At 43.2% G+C, this 20,120-nt stretch overlaps 1 protein-coding gene across 3 annotated transcripts in view; it reads left to right on the forward strand.

Moving 5' to 3' along the window:
• USP3 (ubiquitin specific peptidase 3) overlaps window positions 1-20,120 on the forward strand; it is a 44,458-nt gene continuing 24,338 nt past the window's right edge. Inside the window, exon 1 of one of the 3 annotated variants that reach the window (XM_005487812.4) lies at window positions 1-252. In XM_005487812.4, the coding sequence (XP_005487869.1) occupies window positions 162-252 (91 nt within the window). In that variant the 5' untranslated portion in view covers window positions 1-161. Of the gene's footprint in view, window positions 253-417; window positions 698-14,224; window positions 15,191-20,120 lie in introns of those variants that run through there. The other 2 variants (XM_026793923.2, XM_014267623.3) reach the window with 2 other exon arrangements.

Genomic DNA, 20,120 nt, shown 5'->3' on the forward strand with positions numbered 1-20,120 from the left:
GCGCGGAGCGGACGGGAGAGAGGGCGGCTGCCCGCAAAGCCCGGCCCGGCCGCGCGCGGCGCGGAGCGGGAGGCCGTCCTTAAGATGGCTGTTGTGCGCGGGACGCCGCCGCTGTAGCGCCGCGAGGAGCCGCCCGCCCGCCCCGCTCCGCCGCGCCCGCCATGGAGTGCCCGCACCTCGGCTCCAGCGTCTGCATCGCGCCCGACTCGGCCAAGTTCCCGCAGGGCTCGCCCTCCTCCTGGTGCTGCAGCGGTGAGTGCGGCCTGCGCTGTGCGGCCCTGCCGGCCCGAGGTGGCCCGGCCGTTCCTTTGTCCTCGCTGCCCGGCGGCGGGAGGGCGCCCCGCGGGCGGGGGAGGGCTCGGGGGCGCGGGGGAGGGCGGCAGCCCCGGCCCCCACCCGGCGGGGCCGCCCCGCGGGACCCTCTGAAGGGGGCTGCGCCTTCCAGCCGCCGCTGCGCCCGCGGGGGAGCCGCGTGTCGAGGCAGGAGCTGGGGCTGCTCTCCGGCCCCCGGCCCTGCCCCGGGCTACCAGCGCGGTACCGTCCGGCCCGGGGTGGGCAGCGGACTTTGTCCCGCCGGGACCAATGTCGGACACCGCGGAGCTCCGCGGGGCCGCGCTCCGCGCTCCTTTTGTCTGCCGGAGGAGCTGCGTGCTCGGTTCTGTCCCGGGACCGCGGCTGAGTTGCTGGCAACTGCAGGGTCAGTGTGTTCTTCAAATTGGTCTGAGATTACTTTCCTTTTTTTTTTTCCTTTTTTTTTTTTAAATACATGTTTTTTGGAAGGACTATAGAGAGTGTAGTTTTAATAAGACTGTTGCGGCTTTAGGCGTCCCCTGGGGCCCCTCTTCAGGCCCAGGAGCATCTCAGTGAAGGTGAAAGTCTGTGGGGTTTGGGAGTCACGCTCACCTGCCTGTGAGTCGGCAGGAGTGAAGAGGTCGGGTTTTTTTTAGTATTTTGCTCATTGATTTAATAATGCAAATAATCCTGTCATCACTACTGTCCCTCACATGATCTTGATTGTTCAGAGGCATTCCCTTTAAACGTGCCGTGCGCCAGGTGTTTTACATTTGGCTTTCTCCGCAGATGACCCCCGATGTTTGCTGTCGCTGTTTGTTCGCTGTAGTTGTGTTCAGTTGTGCTCCGTGCGAAAGCGGACACAGCTCTGTGGGTTCCAGTGGGAAGTAGGCCCTGCCTGGAGGAGCGGCGGGACTTGTGCCTGTGGGCACTGGAGAGGAAGAGAGAAATGCTCCTTTGGGAATGACCGACCAGGGAGCACTGAAGGGCTGGGTGTATTTTAAGGTGTTCCTTTTTTTTTTTAAAGGAAAGATGGTTTTCCTTTGTCTCGTAGTGTCAGTGCCTTGGTGTGGGAAGGCTGCTGCTTACTTAACTTGTTCCTGATTGCAGTTTCCGGGAGCCAAGGTGTGGTAGTGTTTCTGCTTCCTTTTACAAAACCAGTTATTTTTTTCTGTAATGCTTTTAGAGAGTGTACACTTTACAGTGGAGTCATGTGGAGAAATGATTAGAAGGAAAGGAGGAGTACAGGAAAAATTGTTGTCCCTAATGGTTTTTTATAAAAACGAACAAATTATTGACAAGAAGTTTAACTCTGTAAGTTATCTTCAGAATATCACGTTTAAGCAATGTTGTCAGCGAGAAGCATACGGCAGTAGGGAACCACCCTTCAGAGAACTTAGATAAAAGTACCAAAACTAAAAAGATATTCAGAGGTATTAATATAACTTCATAGCTTAAAATAATAGCCAGTTTATGGATACCCTCCTATGCATTTTGCTTCTCAGCAAAGAAGTTCAGCACTTAGAACAAATTTTTCTTTGTTGTTCGGAGGAGTTTCTCCCAAACCAGCACTTACAGGGAGAGCCAGCTGCTGGGCAATCACCAGAGTTATTTTACAGCACTGAGGCAGGAGGAAGGTGTGAGGGCTTTTTGGGAACTGAATAATGATGGCACTGCATCTAAGGGAGTTTTTTGTTTGTAATGCTTTTTAAGAAAATAAAAATAAATCACACAGTACTCAAGTAGATAGCTGTAGAAGTCTTAACAATGGCTAGAGGAAAAAGCTAAGTACATTGTATTTAGAGCAGTCCAGTGAAAAAACAGCAGGCTCTTGTTACTTTAAAACAAATGAAATTGTGGGGTTTTTTAAAATACCTCTTGTATTTCTGCTAGTATACTAAAGCTGTACTGCCTCAGTTCCAGCTAGCAGTATGTGATTATTGCTACATTAACTGCTTAATGGTATGTAGAGTGCTGTCTTCTTGTTTGTACTCGTTTTGGTGACTTTTATTTTTTTTAAAGATATGTAATACTGGTTTATGTCAAGTCACACTAAATACTATGTCTTATTTGATGGAATGTTGTAATATAAAATTAAACAGTCAATGCTGCATGTAAATGAATACCTTGTCAAAATTTAATGCATTTGCTATCACTTTTGATGCTGTTTTCTAAGATTGTGTCGTTTCAGTTCTGTTTGGTGGTGGTAGTGTCCCAGTTGTTGAAAAATATTTGGAAGGCAGTTTTCTGCAGTCTGTAATTACAGGGATCTCTCATCAAGTATGCTGTCTTAAACTAACTCAGAACTTGTCAGTCCTGTTTGTAATTGTTGCTGACCTTTCCAGAAAAGGATAGTGATCCAGGAAACTTTCTGGCAGCCACCTGATGTGCCAGTGATAGCAAAATGTTGCAGAATAGGTTGGGGAGTGAGTTTTAGTTCAGACTGCCAGTGGCTATTTTTGTCATTATCTGAGGTTCTAGAGATTTGTGGAGCTGTAGCTGCCGTGCTGAGTGATGTACACTGGTTAAGTATCTTTTCCTTGTCTCTCCACAAAAACAATAACTTCACAAGGTAATATGGAGGCACTTTTAAATATTGTTACTTGATGTTGAATATTGTGTCACTGTGTAGTGGAGGAGTGTTGCGTTTGGTGCTGGTATTTGGCAGCCAGCCTTGCTGAAGGCAGCAAGTCAGGAGTGTGTGCAGCCTGAGCTGCTCTCCGATGGCCTAAATAAGTTTCCCTTGAAAGCTTCCTGCCAGAGCTGTTTTAGGCCTTGTGATGAAGGAAGATTCTCAAAAAAGCGCTGGGAGGAAGCATTGCCAGCAAGGGTGTGATCCAAATATCAACGGGTTTGCTCTCATTTAATAAGTAATGCATATGTTCATTTTTAAGTGTCTCTGCTTTCTGTTATGCTCCTGTTAGGTAGTTTGGAAGTCAGAGAGTTTAGGGCCCCCCCATTCAGAAAGTGGTGTGCTTTCCCCTGGGTGTTTAATTCTGTCAGGCCTGCTGTGTACAGGAAGCAGTGCAGAAAGCAGCAAAGCAGTATTTGCTTTGAGAAGCTTCAAAATTATCAAAAGAGAGTGCAGAATGTTTTTTGTTGGGGTTAGGGTTTTTTTTTCCTGCAGATCTATAGGCAGGTTGTTGTTGTAATTGGGCATTTGGGAGGAGATATAAATGCAAAGTAGAAATGTATAGTAACTGAAAATGGCTTTGAATCAGTGCTGTCATGTGAAATAATGTGGGAGATATCTGCTAATTCCAACTGGAGTGCAGTTTTTCCAGGCACTGAAACTTGTGCTGAAGTTGGAGGCAGAGTAGCTGGAGGCACTGGCGGTTCTGTGTCAGACTGAAGCTGTTGCATTTGTATGATGTGCCACACCTTCAGCACTGTTGTGCAAATCATGTAATTATGAAAAGTACTCTGGAACAGCTCAGATGTGGTATTTCTCAACAGCTTTTCATGGACTCATCAAACCACAGGGAGCCCTGCCCCACCTAAGTGAGATTGCAGTCTTGTAAGCACACCTGTGGAAGTCTGGAGCAGTTTTCCAACTTTTTTCTGTGTGGTTGAGGATTCATTAATTGTTCTCACTGGGCTCAGTGGTTGTTCAGTGTAGAATTTGAAGTTCCATCTTTAGAAAAACAACTGTGGACTGATAGGATTGCACCTGCTGAAGTAGAGATTCTGTGATTTTGGGGCTTTTATAAGGGGAATTGCACTTGTAAAGGATGTTTCTGCTTTTCACATCACTGTCAGTTGAATGCTTTTTTCCCCCATTAAAGAGCATAATTTTGTTAAGTATTGAAGAGCAGTTCTGGCTGTAGACTGATGTTTCCTGCAAAAGCTGAATATATGTGCCTGGCATCAGTTTTTTACGTTCTGATTTCTGTTGCATAAGAGCTGTAATTGCACCAATGGTCAGAAACATACGTTGGGATTTGGAAATGACACGGGGAATATGAAAACCAGGAGAGCCAGCACCAGCAAGCTTTTTGAGGCCTCATAAACAGTGATTATGCTGAGTTAATGACTTTCTTTGTGTGTGTTTTAAGTTACTGAAATATTTGGTGAATTCAGTTTGTTCAGAATAACCCCAGATATCCCTGAGTGCTTATTTAGATTTGAGATCAAATGTTTTGGGCTGAGCAGAGCTTTCAAGAATATCACTGCACTGTATCAGGCTGCTTTTGATGGGTTTTTTTGTTTGCTGCTTCCCTGCCCACCCCCATCAGATTTGGTTTTCTCAGTTAAATTAGTCTCACTGTTGTGCTTTCACTGGGGTGGATAATGCCATTCTGCCACACTGTGATTTTTGGCTTTGGACCATTGCAGTCAGTGCCAAAACAAGTGTAGTGTACAAGCACAGGTACAGACTTTATCCTCTTGGCTTCCCTTTCCATCCCAGCTGCTTCTTAGTGTTGCTTCTCCATTTCCATAAGTAATTCTGTCTCTGTCTGCTTTTCCAGTTTTATTACTAGAGGTCCTCATTTCTTCTGTCTTTTCATTATTACTGTAATATAGGAGGAGGGAAAACTTGCTGAAACTGGAGAGGGCTAGGTAGGACCTTATTCCTAAGAAAACTTCAGTTCTCTGTGTGTAAACTTAGGGTGAGTCATGGACAGTGTGTGGACTTAATGGTCTGTATCGTGTGTGTGAGGATTATTTGTCACCCTATACCTGGAAAATTAATTGGGCCTGGAAATTACCAGATTTCTTCTGAAATTTAAATAACAAAGTAAATATATTTTTAAAATTACCCCTTTTAATTTAGTAATTTCAATTTCAAAGTTGGGTACTCTCTCACCTTTTTGTTTCTCTAAGGGTTCCTGCTATGCAGGAATGCTTGTAAGTAACTCTATAGGTTGTAATATCTCCTTAGATTCATTCCCTGGCTGTTGTTTTAATTTAGCTTGTTAGATTTATGTTCTTTCAGACTCAGACTTGTTTTCTTTAAAATTTTTTTGTTGTTGTTGTTTTTTTTCCCCTGTTTGAATGGGTTACTGATGTGTGAACTGACCATGGGGTGAGCAGCTGCCCTGGCCTGTGAGGTAGAGCACACTGCTTTGGAACCAGTTCTGTTAGAAGATACACATTTATTGAGATAGGATAAAAGTCTTCATTTTGGTCTCAAGTTAGATGGCAATTTTCTTTTAATCGCAAAAAAGAAGCGAGTCTTTCAGATGCTTAGTATCTTTTACAAGTCAGTAAATTTAAATTGGTGATGATTGATATTTTCTAGATTTTCTTTTGAAAAATGTGTTTATGTTCTACACAACAGTCATAATCTATCACAAAATTTGAGCATTAGATTGGGAACGAGGTGCTTCAGAATAAAGAAGTAGACATTTAATACATTGCCTTTGAGAAATTAGATCTAATGTTCATGATGATTTGAAGATCAACTTTGAAGGGCAAATTTTACTACTGACTGTTGTAAGTATCCAGTGCTTTGAAATGGCTCTTCAAAGTGTCTGACATTGTGGAAGCAGGATGAGACACTCATGTGTGCATGGCAGACTCTTGATTTTCCTCAGATTAGGGTAAATCTCATTACAGCTGGTTTCAGTGTAGGCAGGATGATTTCACACGCCTTTCCCAGGCTCTTCAGGGTGTGCAGGTGTTTAACAACATCAGTGCATTATACTATGTTTGTCTGATGGTGGCAAGGTGCTGAGGCTGGCACACTTAGATTTGCTACGTTTGGGGTTTTTTGTCACGTGTGTCTGAGATTGACACAGTGAAAGTTTCAGACCCAGTGTTTGGAATGAAGTTAAGCCTTGAGCCATTTCTTATTCGATCAGTAACACTTCATTTAGTACCTTGTTCATGCTTTGCTTTCTGTTTTAACTAACATTCCTTACCTAGGTAAAAAGTGATTAAAAGCCATTAATTAAACTACTCCATGAAGGTTAGAAAGTGCAATTTAATAAAAAATTTGGATCTAAAAACTAGTTAAGGCTGTTCTGATTTATACTTCAGTATTGTTGGAGAAAAGAGATTTTATTGTAGAGTGAATTGGGATTGCTTTATGGTGCCCTTGTTATGGGAGTAGTGTAAGATTTTGTCCTTAAAAGTTATTTTCCTCGATTATAAGAGGATGTGTTAAATGGTACTTTACATGATGACTGCACTTGGCAGTGTACTCATCTCACTTAGCAGTCTTATCTGGTATGTCAGAGCAATCCTCTGGGGTTACCCCCTTCGGAATATCTTGCATCATTTTGGATCTTGTAGTTTGAGATTTCTGTGGCAGATTTAATTACCCAGGTGAATCTCATCCCAGTACCCCCAGGCAGCCTGGCAGAAAAGGTGGTGGTGGTTCTGGAAGTTGGCCCGTCCGTGATGCAAGCAGGCAGCTTTCTGCCTGGGAAGCAAGGTGATACCCTCAGGTTTGGGACGGGGGTTGAAGGTCCTTATCAATATCAAACAGGGAAATTCTGATTTTTCAAGGTAATTCATAGGTGGGAATATGAGCATCTGCTTATCTGTGTCAAAATAGATGTGTTTTCTTTGAGAAACAAAGGTCAGCCTTTAAAATTTTAAAAGTTTAATAAGGGATGAAAGGGACAGTCCCCAGTGCTGGGGTGTGTGTCCAACTGCTAGAAGCACACTGGTAACTGTAACAACTCTTCTCATTGCATTGGTCCAATGTGTATTAACGAATATTATATATATTCAAACATTCCTTTGAGTTTACATGTTCCAAGAATTCTTTATCAAGTTTGACCCTTGACCTCAGCTTCTTAGAGTACATGTCAAAATGCAGATGGGATTTTGAGAATCTTGAGAATTCTATTTCTTCACAAGGCCCCCTGGTCTGTGGTTTGACAGGTACTGTTAGCTGAAGGCTCTGTGGTATATTCTTCCTTGTGCTTTTGGTGTTATTTGTCTGGTTTTTTCCAATGTTATCGTACAGATGTTATAGCTATTTTTACAAGTACTTTCAATCAACATTAGCTATTTCACTGTTGGCAGTCAGCTACAAAAATAAAGGCATTAGTTATTATTTTACAACTACAATTACTTCTGTAAAAGTCAGTTATAATACACAGTACATAGCCTCTATTTTAATATTTTGCAAAAGCCTAAACTATAATGTATATATTTATTATGCTAAGATATACGATTTACACAGAGATTAGGGTATTAACCATAAAAGGCTGACAAATTATACTATATCATAAGAGACTACAAACTCTACTATATTAAAATAATTTACAAAAGCTAATAGTGAAAGACAATAACTACATAGTTATAAATAACAGTTTCACACAATAACCTTGACCTTTTTAATTTTTTAAGGGTTTTACCCTTCAGTTCATGTTTTGATTTGGAAATGTTTTCATCCACCATGCATTTCTTCTTTTTTTGTTTTTGGGGGTCACAGGGATGGTTTAATGTATCTTTTCCTGGTATTGGGGAAGTAGGAATATAATAGTGGCAACTACAAAGAGATTATTACTAGACTAGATTATATAAAGAAAGCAAGAAAACTTCTTTCTGTCTTTCCTGTTTTCCTTTCTATTCCTAGCTTGCGTATTTTGACCTGCTATTAACTGCTGACTTACTCAAAATGATATTATGCTGTTGGCTTTGCTGTGTTTTTTCAGGCTGCTGTCTGAAAATGAGCATTTATGTGTCTCGCTCTAACGTAAAAATAAAAGCATTCAATTTTAAAATATATGTATTTAAATTTGTATGCTAATTAATTATCAAAGTAGCTGAACAACTAAAAAATGTTTTTAGAGTGTAAAGGAGAAATAGAGGCAGTAATTTTTAAAAAAATGCCTTTGGCTATGCTTGTTCATTAAGATCAGACTGCCTCTATTGTTTTGTTTCTGTCAGTCTGTTTCCGTACTTTGCACTGTGCTTTGAGGTAGGATGTGATTTTGGTGGTGTAAGCAGGAAGATCACCGCGGACAGTCTGCGTTGTGCTGGACACGCAGGGGGATGAAATTCCCAGAGAGATGGCGCTGGCGTGGGCTGGGAGCTGAGTGTCGGTGTGCGACCGCAGCGCTGATCCCGCCTCTCTCTCTGTCCCGTACCCGAGCGGCGAACTCGGGGGTCTCGTTCTGTAAAAGAGTTCTTCCTATCTCGTGATAAAATATTGTTTCTGTGGCGCTTCTGGGAGTCACCTGACGTGGGTTTGGCACCTCCTCCCCCCGGTTCAGCCGCTTCCTGGGGACCCGTTTACCCTGCCTGGAAGAGTTTTCCTGCCCTCCTGTCCTTTCCCATCGCTGCACTGAGAGTACCGGCAAACAAAACCGCCTGCATTTTTGTAACATCCCCGTTTCTCAGCGTGGAATTTGGGTTGCATAATCTGAATGCCCAGCTGAAGCCAGTGTGGTTGAGTGTGGGGAAGGGAATTTCAGGCTGATGAAGCTGATCACCTTGCTCTCTGATACTCTGCAGCGTTAGCAGTGTGTTGGGCACTTCAGTGACCTACCTGTTCTGTGAGAAGTTGTGCACCTACCCCTGCTTTATATGCTCGCACAGGTGTTCGGCTGTTAACCGAAAGGTTGGTGGTTCGTGCCCACCCAGGGACGCCAAGTGTCCGGATTTATCTCGGCTGTTTGAGGGGCCTGGGAAGCCCGGAGGTGGCCCGGAGGTGGCCTTTCGTCAGTGTGTGTATCAAAGGACGAGAAGAGGCTTCAGTTCTTCTTTCTGGTTTTATGTTTATTAATTGTTTATCTAAAAGATGTTCTTTCAGCCCAACAGAGATCCGCACAGCAGTCAGCCATGGGCACACTCTGCCGTCCCACGGACCGCCACGTATCTTTATACCCCTAGTTACGTATACAATATTTATCATTTTTCCCCAATACCATCTATTCTTATAACTCGGTGTACTCTTAGTAATGACCAATCCAAAGGTGCCACCGTGGCCAAAGAAGATGGAGGAGAGAAGGAAGAAGAAGGAGGGTAGGACACACCTCAATTCCTCCATCTTACTCCTCTAAACCCTCCTGTACATAAATCCTAAACCCTGTTTCTCACCCTCTAATTAGCTAATCTTTCCACCCTTCACCCCGGTGAGGCCCTCTTATCTTCATAAAGGTGTCGTCTCCCGTGTAGGGTCAAAGTCCTGCCACCAGACACTTCTGGCAACATTCCAGGACTCCCGGGCCCCCCAAGGGTGGTCCCGGGGGCTCGGCATGCCAGGATTCAAATCCTGGGATCCCACATCTCCCCCTTCTGTTTGCACCAAGAAAACCTCTTTTATCACCCGATTCATGGCGCGCTTCAGACATACAAAAATGCACGGGACGACAATCATGAGGACTAGTAGGACTATTAAAACATAAAACCCTATCCTTAAGATTCTTCTCCAAATAGGAGAAATGTCAAAGAAATCTGCCAGCTGATCAATATATGATCCTTTGTCAGTTTCCCCTGTAATAGGTAAATTTATCCCATTGCCTATTGCAATTCAAGATCCCAAGGAGAAAACCCCCCAGAGTCTTTCGTTCTTATACAGAAATATTCAAGACCCCAAAGAGAAAAAACCCCCCCAGAGTCTTTCCGTTCCTCTTGTTTCTCTTCTGAGTTGTCCTTTGCAGTCTGAGTCCCGACTTTTGTCTGAGTATTCGTTTCTTCTTATATCTTGTTGAGGAAAATCGTTGCATAGTTGCAGACTTGTTACGAAATGATGCTGTAGCTCTGCTGACAACTGCCTCTTTGTTCCGCGATTGTTGCTGTTTGCAAGCTCACTCAGGGGTTACCTAGTTTTTGATTCAACTGACAATAGGGTTAGAAAACACACAAGCCTCCCCGGGAGGGGAGAGGCTTGGGACCCCGAGGGTTTTTACCAAAGGCACCAAGTCTGGAGAGGGCCCCTCCTCGCCTGAGACGTCACCGTGGGTCTGGCCCGCCCCCGCTCGCGCTCGGCGCATGCGTGCTTTCCGAGCTGCTCTGTGTCTCTCCCGAGGTAATTTTTTCCTCTCCCTTTTTATTCCGCCTCTGAATTTTCCCCCTCGGTCTGCCCCGGACTGTCTCCTCCTCCTCCGACGCTGTGTGTGTGTGTGGCCTTTCGTCAGTGTGTGTGCGGCCGTCCCCGCCGGCACCCGCGCCCGCCGCGCGCGTTTCTGCTATCTTGCCGGCCCCCGGGGCCGCTGCACCCCCCGGCCCTGAGCTTAGCAAAGCCGTATCTGAACACGCGTCTCTTGTTTTTCCTTCAGCCGCGCTCCCCGCCTGCTCCGCCGCTGCCTGGCTGCGAGAAAGCGCCTCCCCCGGTCCCCTCTCACCCCCCCCCTGCTCCTGGCCCTCCATGCTCTCTGGGCTTTCAGGACGCTTTTTGGGAGTTTCCCAGAGTTTCTGGGTTTTGGGACCGGGTATTTTAATAATATTTCTTGCTCTTTTTTCTCCAAGAGCATTTTCTACTCGGCCTTTTAAGGCCAGAGCTAATTTTTTCTTTCCTGGAGCCTTGCTCCCCCCTCTCTTTCAGAGAGTCCCCCCCCGGACGTCTGCTGCGTCTCGGGGTTATTTCTTCCTGGCCTTTTAAGGCCAGAGCTAATTTTTTCCGGAGTCCTGCTCCCCCCTCTTCCGAGGGCCCCCCCCCGGACGTCTGGTGCGTCTCGGGGGTTTTCCTCTCGGCCTTTTAAGGCCAGAGCTAATTAATTTTTGTATGTTTGTGTCACACCTTATAAGGTGGACAAAATTTCCCGTTGTTCCTGGGAAGGTGTGCCTCCCATGTTCTTATTTTCAGGCTTTCTTACCAAATCTGTCGCCCACAGAGCAGTCTGGACGTCTCGATCACTGTCCAGCAGATCAGGAGAAGTGGTTCCAGGGCGCCTTCTGGTTCCAGTCCGGGCTGTTCTGCTACGATTGTCTTCGGCAGAAACTGAGAGATGGAATTCTCAGTGACTGCTGTTTTTTTGCAGTCTCTGCTGGCTTTTTTTTCTCTTCTTCTCTCTTTTTTTTCTTCAGGGCTTTAAAGGTGGTGGTGGTCCCCCCGAAAGGTTGTGGTGGTTCGAGCTCACCCAGTGGAAGCCAAATGCCGGTTTATCTTCCCCCGAAAGGTTGTGGTGGTTCGTGGTCCGTCCAGGGACGCCAAGTCTCCTGTTTATCTCCCCGAAAGGTTTTGTGGTGGTCTCTGTCCGCCCAGGGAACGCCAAGTGTCCGGATTTATCTCGGCTGTTTGAGGGGCCTGGGAAGCCCGGAGGTGGCCCGGAGGTGGCCTTTCGTCAGTGTGTGTATCAAAGGACGAGAAGAGGCTTCAGTTCTTCTTTCTGGTTTTATGTTTATTAATTGTTTATCTAAAAGATGTTCTTTCAGCCCAACAGAGATCCGCACAGCAGTCAGCCATGGGCACACTCTGTCCTGCCCTCCGGGCAGCCACGTATCTTTATACCCTTTGCTACGTATACAATATTTATCATTTTTCTCCAATACCATCTATTGTTATAACTCGGTGTACTCTTAGTAATAACCAATCTAAGAGTGCCACCGTGGCCAAAGAAGATGGAGGAGAGGAGGAAGAAGGAGGAGGACAGGACACACCCCAATTCCTCCATCTTACTCCTCTAAACCCCCCTGTACATAAATCCTAAACCTTGTGTCTCACTCTCTAATTAACTAATCCCTTCACCATTCACCCGGTGAAGCCCTCATCCTTGTCGTCTCCTGTGTAGGGTTAAAGTCCAGCTACCAGACACTTCTGGCAACATTCCAGGACTCCCGAGACCCCCAAGCTGGTCTCGGAGGCTCAGATCTCAGGACTGAGATCTTGAGATCCGACACTAGATTATATAAAGAAAGCAAGAAAACTTCTTTCTGTCTTTCCTGTTTTCCTTTCTATTCCTAGCTTGCGTATTTTGACCTGCTATTAACTGCTGACTTACTCAAAATGATATTATGCTGTTGGCTTTGCTGTGTTTTTTCAGGCTGCTGTCTGAAAATGAGCATTTATGTGTCTCGCTCTAACGTAAAAATAAAAGCATTCAATTTTAAAATATATGTATTTAAATTTGTATGCTAATTAATTATCAAAGTAGCTGAACAACTAAAAAATGTTTTTAGAGTGTAAAGGAGAAATAGAGGCAGTAATTTTTAAAAAAATGCCTTTGGCTATGCTTGTTCATTAAGATCAGACTGCCTCTATTGTTTTGTTTCTGTCAGTCTGTTTCCGTACTTTGCACTGTGCTTTGAGGTAGGATGTGATTTTGGTGGTGTAAGCAGGAAGATCACCGCGGACAGTCTGCGTTGTGCTGGACACGCAGGGGGATGAAATTCCCAGAGAGATGGCGCTGGCGTGGGCTGGGAGCTGAGTGTCGGTGTGCGACCGCAGCGCTGATCCCGCCTCTCTCTCTGTCCCGTACCCGAGCGGCGAACTCGGGGGTCTCGTTCTGTAAAAGAGTTCTTCCTATCTCGTGATAAAATATTGTTTCTGTGGCGCTTCTGGGAGTCACCTGACGTGGGTTTGGCACCTCCTCCCCCCGGTTCAGCCGCTTCCTGGGGACCCGTTTACCCTGCCTGGAAGAGTTTTCCTGCCCTCCTGTCCTTTCCCATCGCTGCACTGAGAGTACCGGCAAACAAAACCGCCTGCATTTTTGTAACATCCCCGTTTCTCAGCGTGGAATTTGGGTTGCATAATCTGAATGCCCAGCTGAAGCCAGTGTGGTTGAGTGTGGGGAAGGGAATTTCAGGCTGATGAAGCTGATCACCTTGCTCTCTGATACTCTGCAGCGTTAGCAGTGTGTTGGGCACTTCAGTGACCTACCTGTTCTGTGAGAAGTTGTGCACCTACCCCTGCTTTATATGCTCGCACAGGTGTTTGTATATCTAGATTTTGGTTTTCCCTGTAAATGGGAATGGTTCACTAACCATTTAAAATTTCTTCTGTGAGACTGAGCAATGCTTTTATTTAGCACAAGGAGGAGGAACCTACGTGAACAGGTATGCAGGAGCACAAATAATAGTTCACAAACTATCACTAAATGACTGCTTACTAGAAATCCGATCTTTTGGATTTTAGCTGAAAGATAAAGACGGGGAAGTAACTTGAGGTTTTTTCCCATAGCTGCAAATGAGGGTTGTTTGTCTTTTTCTTTACATGTTCTTTGGATTTTAATTTGAATTCTCTTATATTTGAATGTGATTTGAGTCAGGCTAGGACTTGATACTGTTGAGACTTTTCTTCATTGTTAAAGAAGGTTTTAACATTTTTATATATTTAGTAATACTTACTAGGAGACTTGCTTCCTTGCTTTGATATAAATGTAATTGAAATTTCCTTAATATTTTCTTAATTTTTAGTTTAGTTACGTGTGTGTTAGCTCATTTTAAAACAAAGCATTTAAAATAGTATAATTGAAAACTTTTCCCCCTTCTATCTGATTTCATTTTGGCTAGAATGTTGTTTTTCTGAAATGTGCAGTAAAGATGTCTTACAAATGAAAGTTATGCAACATATCGTTAAATAGAATTTTTTTTGTAACAGTTAAGAGTTTACAGCAAATTTAGTGCATGTATGAGCGTCTTTTAATAGGGCAGAGGGAAGGAGAGAAAGAAAAACTTGAAATTAAGTTTGAAAACAAATGGGAGTGTTCTTTAAAACCTGGACAGTAAAACCAGCTGGCTTCTAAGTGTAGAACATGCCACTGGTTTTCAAAGCCTGTAATGTTCCTTTTTCCTGCATTCTTTGTTTAGAATGGGACTTTTGTCTGCTCAGGGGTTAAAAAAATACTCTTGCAACATTTACTTCCTTTTCACGTCGCCTGACTTTCATTGCAGTTATTCACCTGGAACTTACTGGCCTTCTTAAATATGGAGCTGATGCTTTTCCCAAATGCATATACACTTTAACATTCTCCACCCAAACAAAAAAAAAAAAAAAACAACCCACAACAACCATGCACATTTAACTCTGTATTTAACTTTGAGGAACCTATTTATAGATTATAAGATAGCATTAGTGTTCTTACTGCACCTCTGGATATGTTAAGGCCTACTCTGTCTTTTCAGTACTTTTGATTCCTCTTGAATGTAAACATACAGTAAGGTCAGATAATAAAGCTTGTGTGTACACTTGAAGGAACTGCCTTTTTAAATACACAAATGATTGTCAGAAGCTGGAAACCCGATCAGTTGTGTTGGTATATGTGTGCTTAGTAGTAAGGAACTTACATTGCCTGTTAGGCATTTTACATGCTGCTGGTAAAAATGCTAATGTACCTTGGAGGATACCTTATTCTTTAGGGTTCTTTGTTTCTGGCAAGAAGTTCATTGTTTTTTTCAATGCCAGAGTATCTGATTCTGGACATATCCACAGTCTTGACTGATGTTCTGTGATGAGGAAGGCTTGTAATTTTTGCCTTGAGATGCTGTTTATTGTATGTGCTGGTTTATAAGTGAGTTTGTGCGCCAGGAGGAAAGAGTGCACGTGGCTCTGGAATGTTGGGATTTGGTCCATTCATCTTGGTGGAAAATCCTTGGTTCCAGGCTTAGTTTTAACAACTGAGTGTTTTGTGTGATGGATTTTGAATGTAGAGTGCATAAATATTCCGTGCTGTAGAGCCTGCAGCCTGGGTGAAAGCTGTAAATGCTGGGCTGGGTGAAAGTTTCACTCGGTCTCTTGCTTTGTCTCACTGTTCCCCAAAAGAAGTACTCACTCATGGAAAGGAATTGGCAGCCCTACCTCAGCATTTAGAAGCTGTCTGTAAAGGTCTTTCAAGGATAGGAGGTACGTGCATTAAACTTGGGATGTTCACATCTTGGATGAAAGGGCATTTTGTGGAGAAAACTCTTCTGCTGATTTATTCAGTCTTTGAAGAAACTTGTGCCTGCATCCAGAGGGAGTTCCCGAGCAGTGAATTCCAGCATGGGCAGAACCTTTCTGCATGTAAGCCCAGAGGAGAGACCACATCCAAGGCGTTTGTCTCCTTGATGTTTCTCACAGGTTAGTACACGAGTCATTCCCTACCTAAGAACACCAGCTTTCGTGGATGACACTCAAACACCTGCTGCCTGCTGTATATTGCATATGGGAAGTTCTGTATGTTCCATTCAGAGCTGTTTTGGCAAATCACCTTACAAATTTTGTGTAGAGTGATGGCTTTTGGGATGTCTCCCCCTTGCTGCAGTTAAAATAATTTAAAGGATTAAGGTGTATGGGCTAGTAGGCTCAGTTCTGATCTATGCTGGTAAAATTATTTTGGTAAAAGATTCAATCTCTTGTTCTCATCTGTAAAATGGAAATGGGTTTTCTGAAAAATGCTTTGAGTCCTTTGAATGAAAATCTCTGCATTTGAAATGCTGTGACTAAAGGGGGTTTTGTAAATTTGGTTAAATACTTGTACAGAATTTTCTGTCAAATTTCTCCCACCTTTACTTGCAGATTCTTGGAAAGTGTAGCTTTCAGTCTGATTCCTTAGGCTTGGTGTGTCACAGCAGAAGGTTCATGTTTTAACAGGAAGGGGTTTCTCCTGTTGGTGTGTGGATTGTTGCTGCTTTTTCCTTTGCATGTTGTTAGTGGAGACTGCCCAGCTCTCTTCTGCTGTTATTGTCAGGTTCTTTAAGGAGCAAAATGGGAGTCCCATTGTTAAATCATAATGAAACAGGACACTGAGAGATTTTTAAGGCAAAATTAAGGTAAAGGTATGGGAAAGGAAAGGTCCATTTCTTGTGACAGTATTATTGTGGGGTTTTTGGATAGGCTCATGGGTGTCACATGGCACAGCATGCTGTACTTATGTAGCTTGGGTATGTGTTTGTCACCAAGTGCTTGTGTTTGTGGGATTATTTCCTCAGCACAGTGTCAGTGTGCCACTGCTACCACAAGTTTGTAAATATTGTTCCTTCTTCCTGAGTGGAGCAACAGTGGGGGTTTTTAATTCCGTTTAGCTTGTTTTGGTACAGCTGACCCATTGTGTGAATATAAAGTCAGAGGTCAGTTGGTCCAGAGATGTTTCTGTGCAGGTCACTGTGTTATTGAGGTCTGTAATTGGGCCAGTAACATGGGAGTGCTGCTGCAGCTCTTGCTGAGAGCTGAGCCCAGGCTGGCAAAGGCTGTGGAGACTACTGGAAATAGTTTAGTGACCCTAATCTTGTTTCTAGTCAATGTGCTTTTAACAGAAGAACTAAAGCATTTCTCTTAATGTGCTGATACTTGGTGACCTTTTCTTTAGTGCAGCAGTGAGGGGCTGTTTTAAGCCGCGGCTGTAAGCACAGCTCTGTAGCAGCCCTGGCCCGGGGTCGCTCACGCTGTGTTCATCCCATGGCTGTGCTGCTGCCAGATCTCTGGCAGACCCTGCATCTTGCAGGTTCCTGAACTTGGCTGCTTTACAACAACTGCTTCCTGCGTGTCTCTTCCTTTTCCTGCTGCTTTTTTCTATTACCAGTTTTACAGCTATGCAGTGTGCTGTTTAAACAAACCCATTCATTCCACAGGTCTGTTGTATATTTTTACATAGCTGTAACTTTCCTTCAGTGACAGTCTGCATCTTTGCTGTGTAAGAAATGCAGTGTTTGCAGGAGCAGTCATGCTTCACACAAGTGTGCTTGGAGTCAGTTTTCAATGAGAAAAAAAGTCAAGCACGAAAAGTACATATTTGCATAATAATGGGGGTAGGATGGAGTGGGGACCCTGTGGTGACAGAACACCAGATTGATTAGCCTTATCCTGCTCATTCTGTTTGGCAAAACTCAGTGAACCTTATCCAGGTGATTTGCAAAATGTGGGAGCTGCACGGATGTCTCTGAGTGTTCTCAAAGTTATGTATGAATCTTTACTCTCCTGAGGATGGATTAATAATTCCTCTTCATTTAGAGAGGGCTTTGCAGACTGTGTAACACATCAGTATTCAGGTTTTACTCAGAGAAATCGTTCTGTAAAAGAGTTCTTCCTATTACATGATAAAAAATTGTGTTTCTAAGTTTTTGAATTAAGATGATTTTGATGTAAGGTGGCAAATGGCCTCAGATAAGATTGTGGCATTGCAGCTTTGCTTTCCCTTTTCTTTTGACACGTTAGTGTCATCTTTGCCTGACCACTTGAATCTATTCTAAAAATACAGCAAATTGAGGCAGTTGTTAACTGTTTCAGTAGCCAAACTTTTGTCCAAGCTGAGAAAGCAGCCTTGGTCTGTATAACCACTAAAAAAGACAGATAATTTTTGTAATGGGGTTACAGTGTGTGTACGTAACTTTAATCCAAAGTAAGGGATGCTAATGTAATGCTCTCCTCTCTTTTTAAAACAGTGCTTAAAGAAAAACAAATCAAACCTCCAAATCACAGTTGGAAAACTGATTATGGAGCCAATATATCGGTACCTATACAAATGAAAATAGTTCCTCATGATTTAGTGTGTGTGACCTGAAAGTCCAGAACACCCAAATCTGTTGTAGGGGTCATCATCCAGGGCTGTGTAATGTTCTTCAAATTGAAAAGGGATTTGCTGTGGATCACTCTCTCTCACTTTTGGCCTACTTTGAAGCTTACTGTATTCATGTCAGTACCCCATCTGAAAGGAATAATGTGCAGTGTCTTTATACATGAAGCCAGACTGTCTACCTCTAGTTTAGGTTAGGAGTAGTTCTGGACAGTGGCTGTGATTTTGCTGTGCGTTCCATAGTGGCTGTCTTGATAAAGTCCTAAGTAATGCCTGAAACTTCCAGTCTAATTTAATTTATGAAGTAGGAAGATGAGAACTGCTTCAGGATCTGAACTGAGGAATGCCTGGAGAGCCAGCCTTCAATGCAGTTATCTGCTGAGCCAGCCTCAGAGAAATCCAGAATGCAATCTGCAGCAGAACAGAGCAATTGGAGGTCACAGATTTAACTCTGGATTCTGTGTTTAATCTTAGTGGGAGTCACTTCCATGTGGTGTGAGTTCATTGTGGGTGGAGATGTTTGTGCAGAAGATAAACTGCACATTTCTGATGTGATGCAATTGGGGCAAAGTTCTTCCTAAAAGTTAAAGTAAACAAATGAACCATCTTTTCCTATTCCCTGATAGGAAAGATGGAAAATTTTAGTGTATGTGATTTTTGTTTGGTTTTGTGCAGAGGTTGGACTTGTTTGCTGGCTTTGTTCAGAACACTTAAACCTGCAGAATGAGCACTCCTCCAGTATAATTTAACACTTGACAAACAAGCAGTACAGGTATTTAAAGTACCTGAATGTGAAATGGTAATTGTCTGGTAGGGGTGGAAAGTAGGAGTAATAGTTTCCATCATAATGCTTTGACCTACTGGTTGAGAACCAGTTCCCTGCATGGATGATAACATAGTGAAAGCAAACATGTTCTTTCACAGTGGGAAATTCTGCTAGGATTTTAATCCTAGGAAGATCTTTTTTGTGTTCCTGGTTGGAAAGTGTAAAGTAGTGCTTTCTTCAAACAGCACTTAAACACAGATTAAGTGCATGAATGGTTTTGGCTTCTTTTTCTTACCTTCTGGTTAATATTTTACATTGTTGTTTGTAAATTCAAGCAAATAATATTGTATCAGGATAGACCAGTGGTTCCTTTAGCTCATTTTTAATTGGTCATAGCTGTTTTTAGGATCTTCCCTTTCTCTTCTGTTTGCCAGTGTTAAATTTTTGGTTTCTTGGTAATGTTTTGGTCAAATTAGACAAGCTTCTTCCATGTTCCTGAGTTGAAATGTAAACCAAAGCAGCTCTGCCTGGCTGCCCTCTCTCTATTGCAAGATGACCATCACAGCTGTGGGAATAAGCAGCTTTAGAAATAGAAAAGTTGGGTTTTGCAGAACCAATGCCAGATAACTGAGACCTGTGAGAAAATCTGTTTCTCCAGTAAAGTAGCTGAAGGAAGCAGTTCTGGAGTCTTGACTAAAGACTTTGAAGAAGTTACTTCATAAAATCTTTCTGGAGAATGTGCCTTTCCCCCCCACATAACACTGCAACTTTCTCATTTTATACGTGCCTTGGTTTTTTAGCTTTTGAATTGAAATGCAGCAGCTATTTGTAATAATAAATTCAAATGCAGAAAACAGTTGTTTAAAAAGCAGTGTACTCTTTTTTCCCCCATCCGATTTAAATCAAAAAGGTAAAATCTGGTAGTGGAAAAATGTATTAGCTCTTCTAAATAGCTAAGCTTGCCAGTTCTCTGCTGAATCAAAATTGACCCCTTCCATTAAAAATGAACATTTAATTTGGTCAAGAAACCACTTTTCTTAACTTGGTTTTCTCTGATAGTAAACTGTTGAGATCCAAGACTATGTACCGTGGTTTGTAGCTTGGTGAGCTGTATTTTGGGTTTTGCTAGAAGTCCTGAATTAGCCTGCTCAGATGATCCTGTCCTGGAGCAGCTTCGGTGCTGCTTCAGTTCTTGTTTTAAGAAAGGGAGGGGGGTTCTCAACCTTTCCCACAGTGAATAACAACATAAGTCATTTACATGTACAGCCAGGGTCAGTCCTGTTCTCTTTGTCTTTCTACCCCCTGGCCTCAGACCCTCAAGCTCCCAATGCCTTTTCTTTCCTCTGTGACTCTTCACTGGCTGTTCCAAGCAGCAGGAATTTATGAGGTGTAAAATTTGTGGGTGTGGTATCAAACACGTTTGTATTTTGGGGATAATCGAAGTTGTATTTTATTTTTGTTTTCTGGCCTTGTAGTCACGTACTTTGCATTTTATTTATTTTTCTCATAATATTAGTTGGGTATTTGGAAGTGTAATAATATTTTTGTTAATTCTGTGGTAATGGATAGTTGGTAACAATTTTATTTCATTCCAATCTAAGTGTTGTATTTCATAGCTCTCTTTCAGTGATCTCCTGGGTTGGAATTAGAGTTGGAATATCCCTACCCTGGGATGGCCATCGTTTTTTAGTGTTTGCCTTTTTTTTTGGGGGGGGGGGAGGTTGGTTGGGGGT

Source organism: Zonotrichia albicollis, chromosome 11 (genome assembly GCF_047830755.1).
Source record: "Zonotrichia albicollis isolate bZonAlb1 chromosome 11, bZonAlb1.hap1, whole genome shotgun sequence".
In the NCBI taxonomy this organism is placed as follows: domain Eukaryota; kingdom Metazoa; phylum Chordata; class Aves; order Passeriformes; family Passerellidae; genus Zonotrichia; species Zonotrichia albicollis.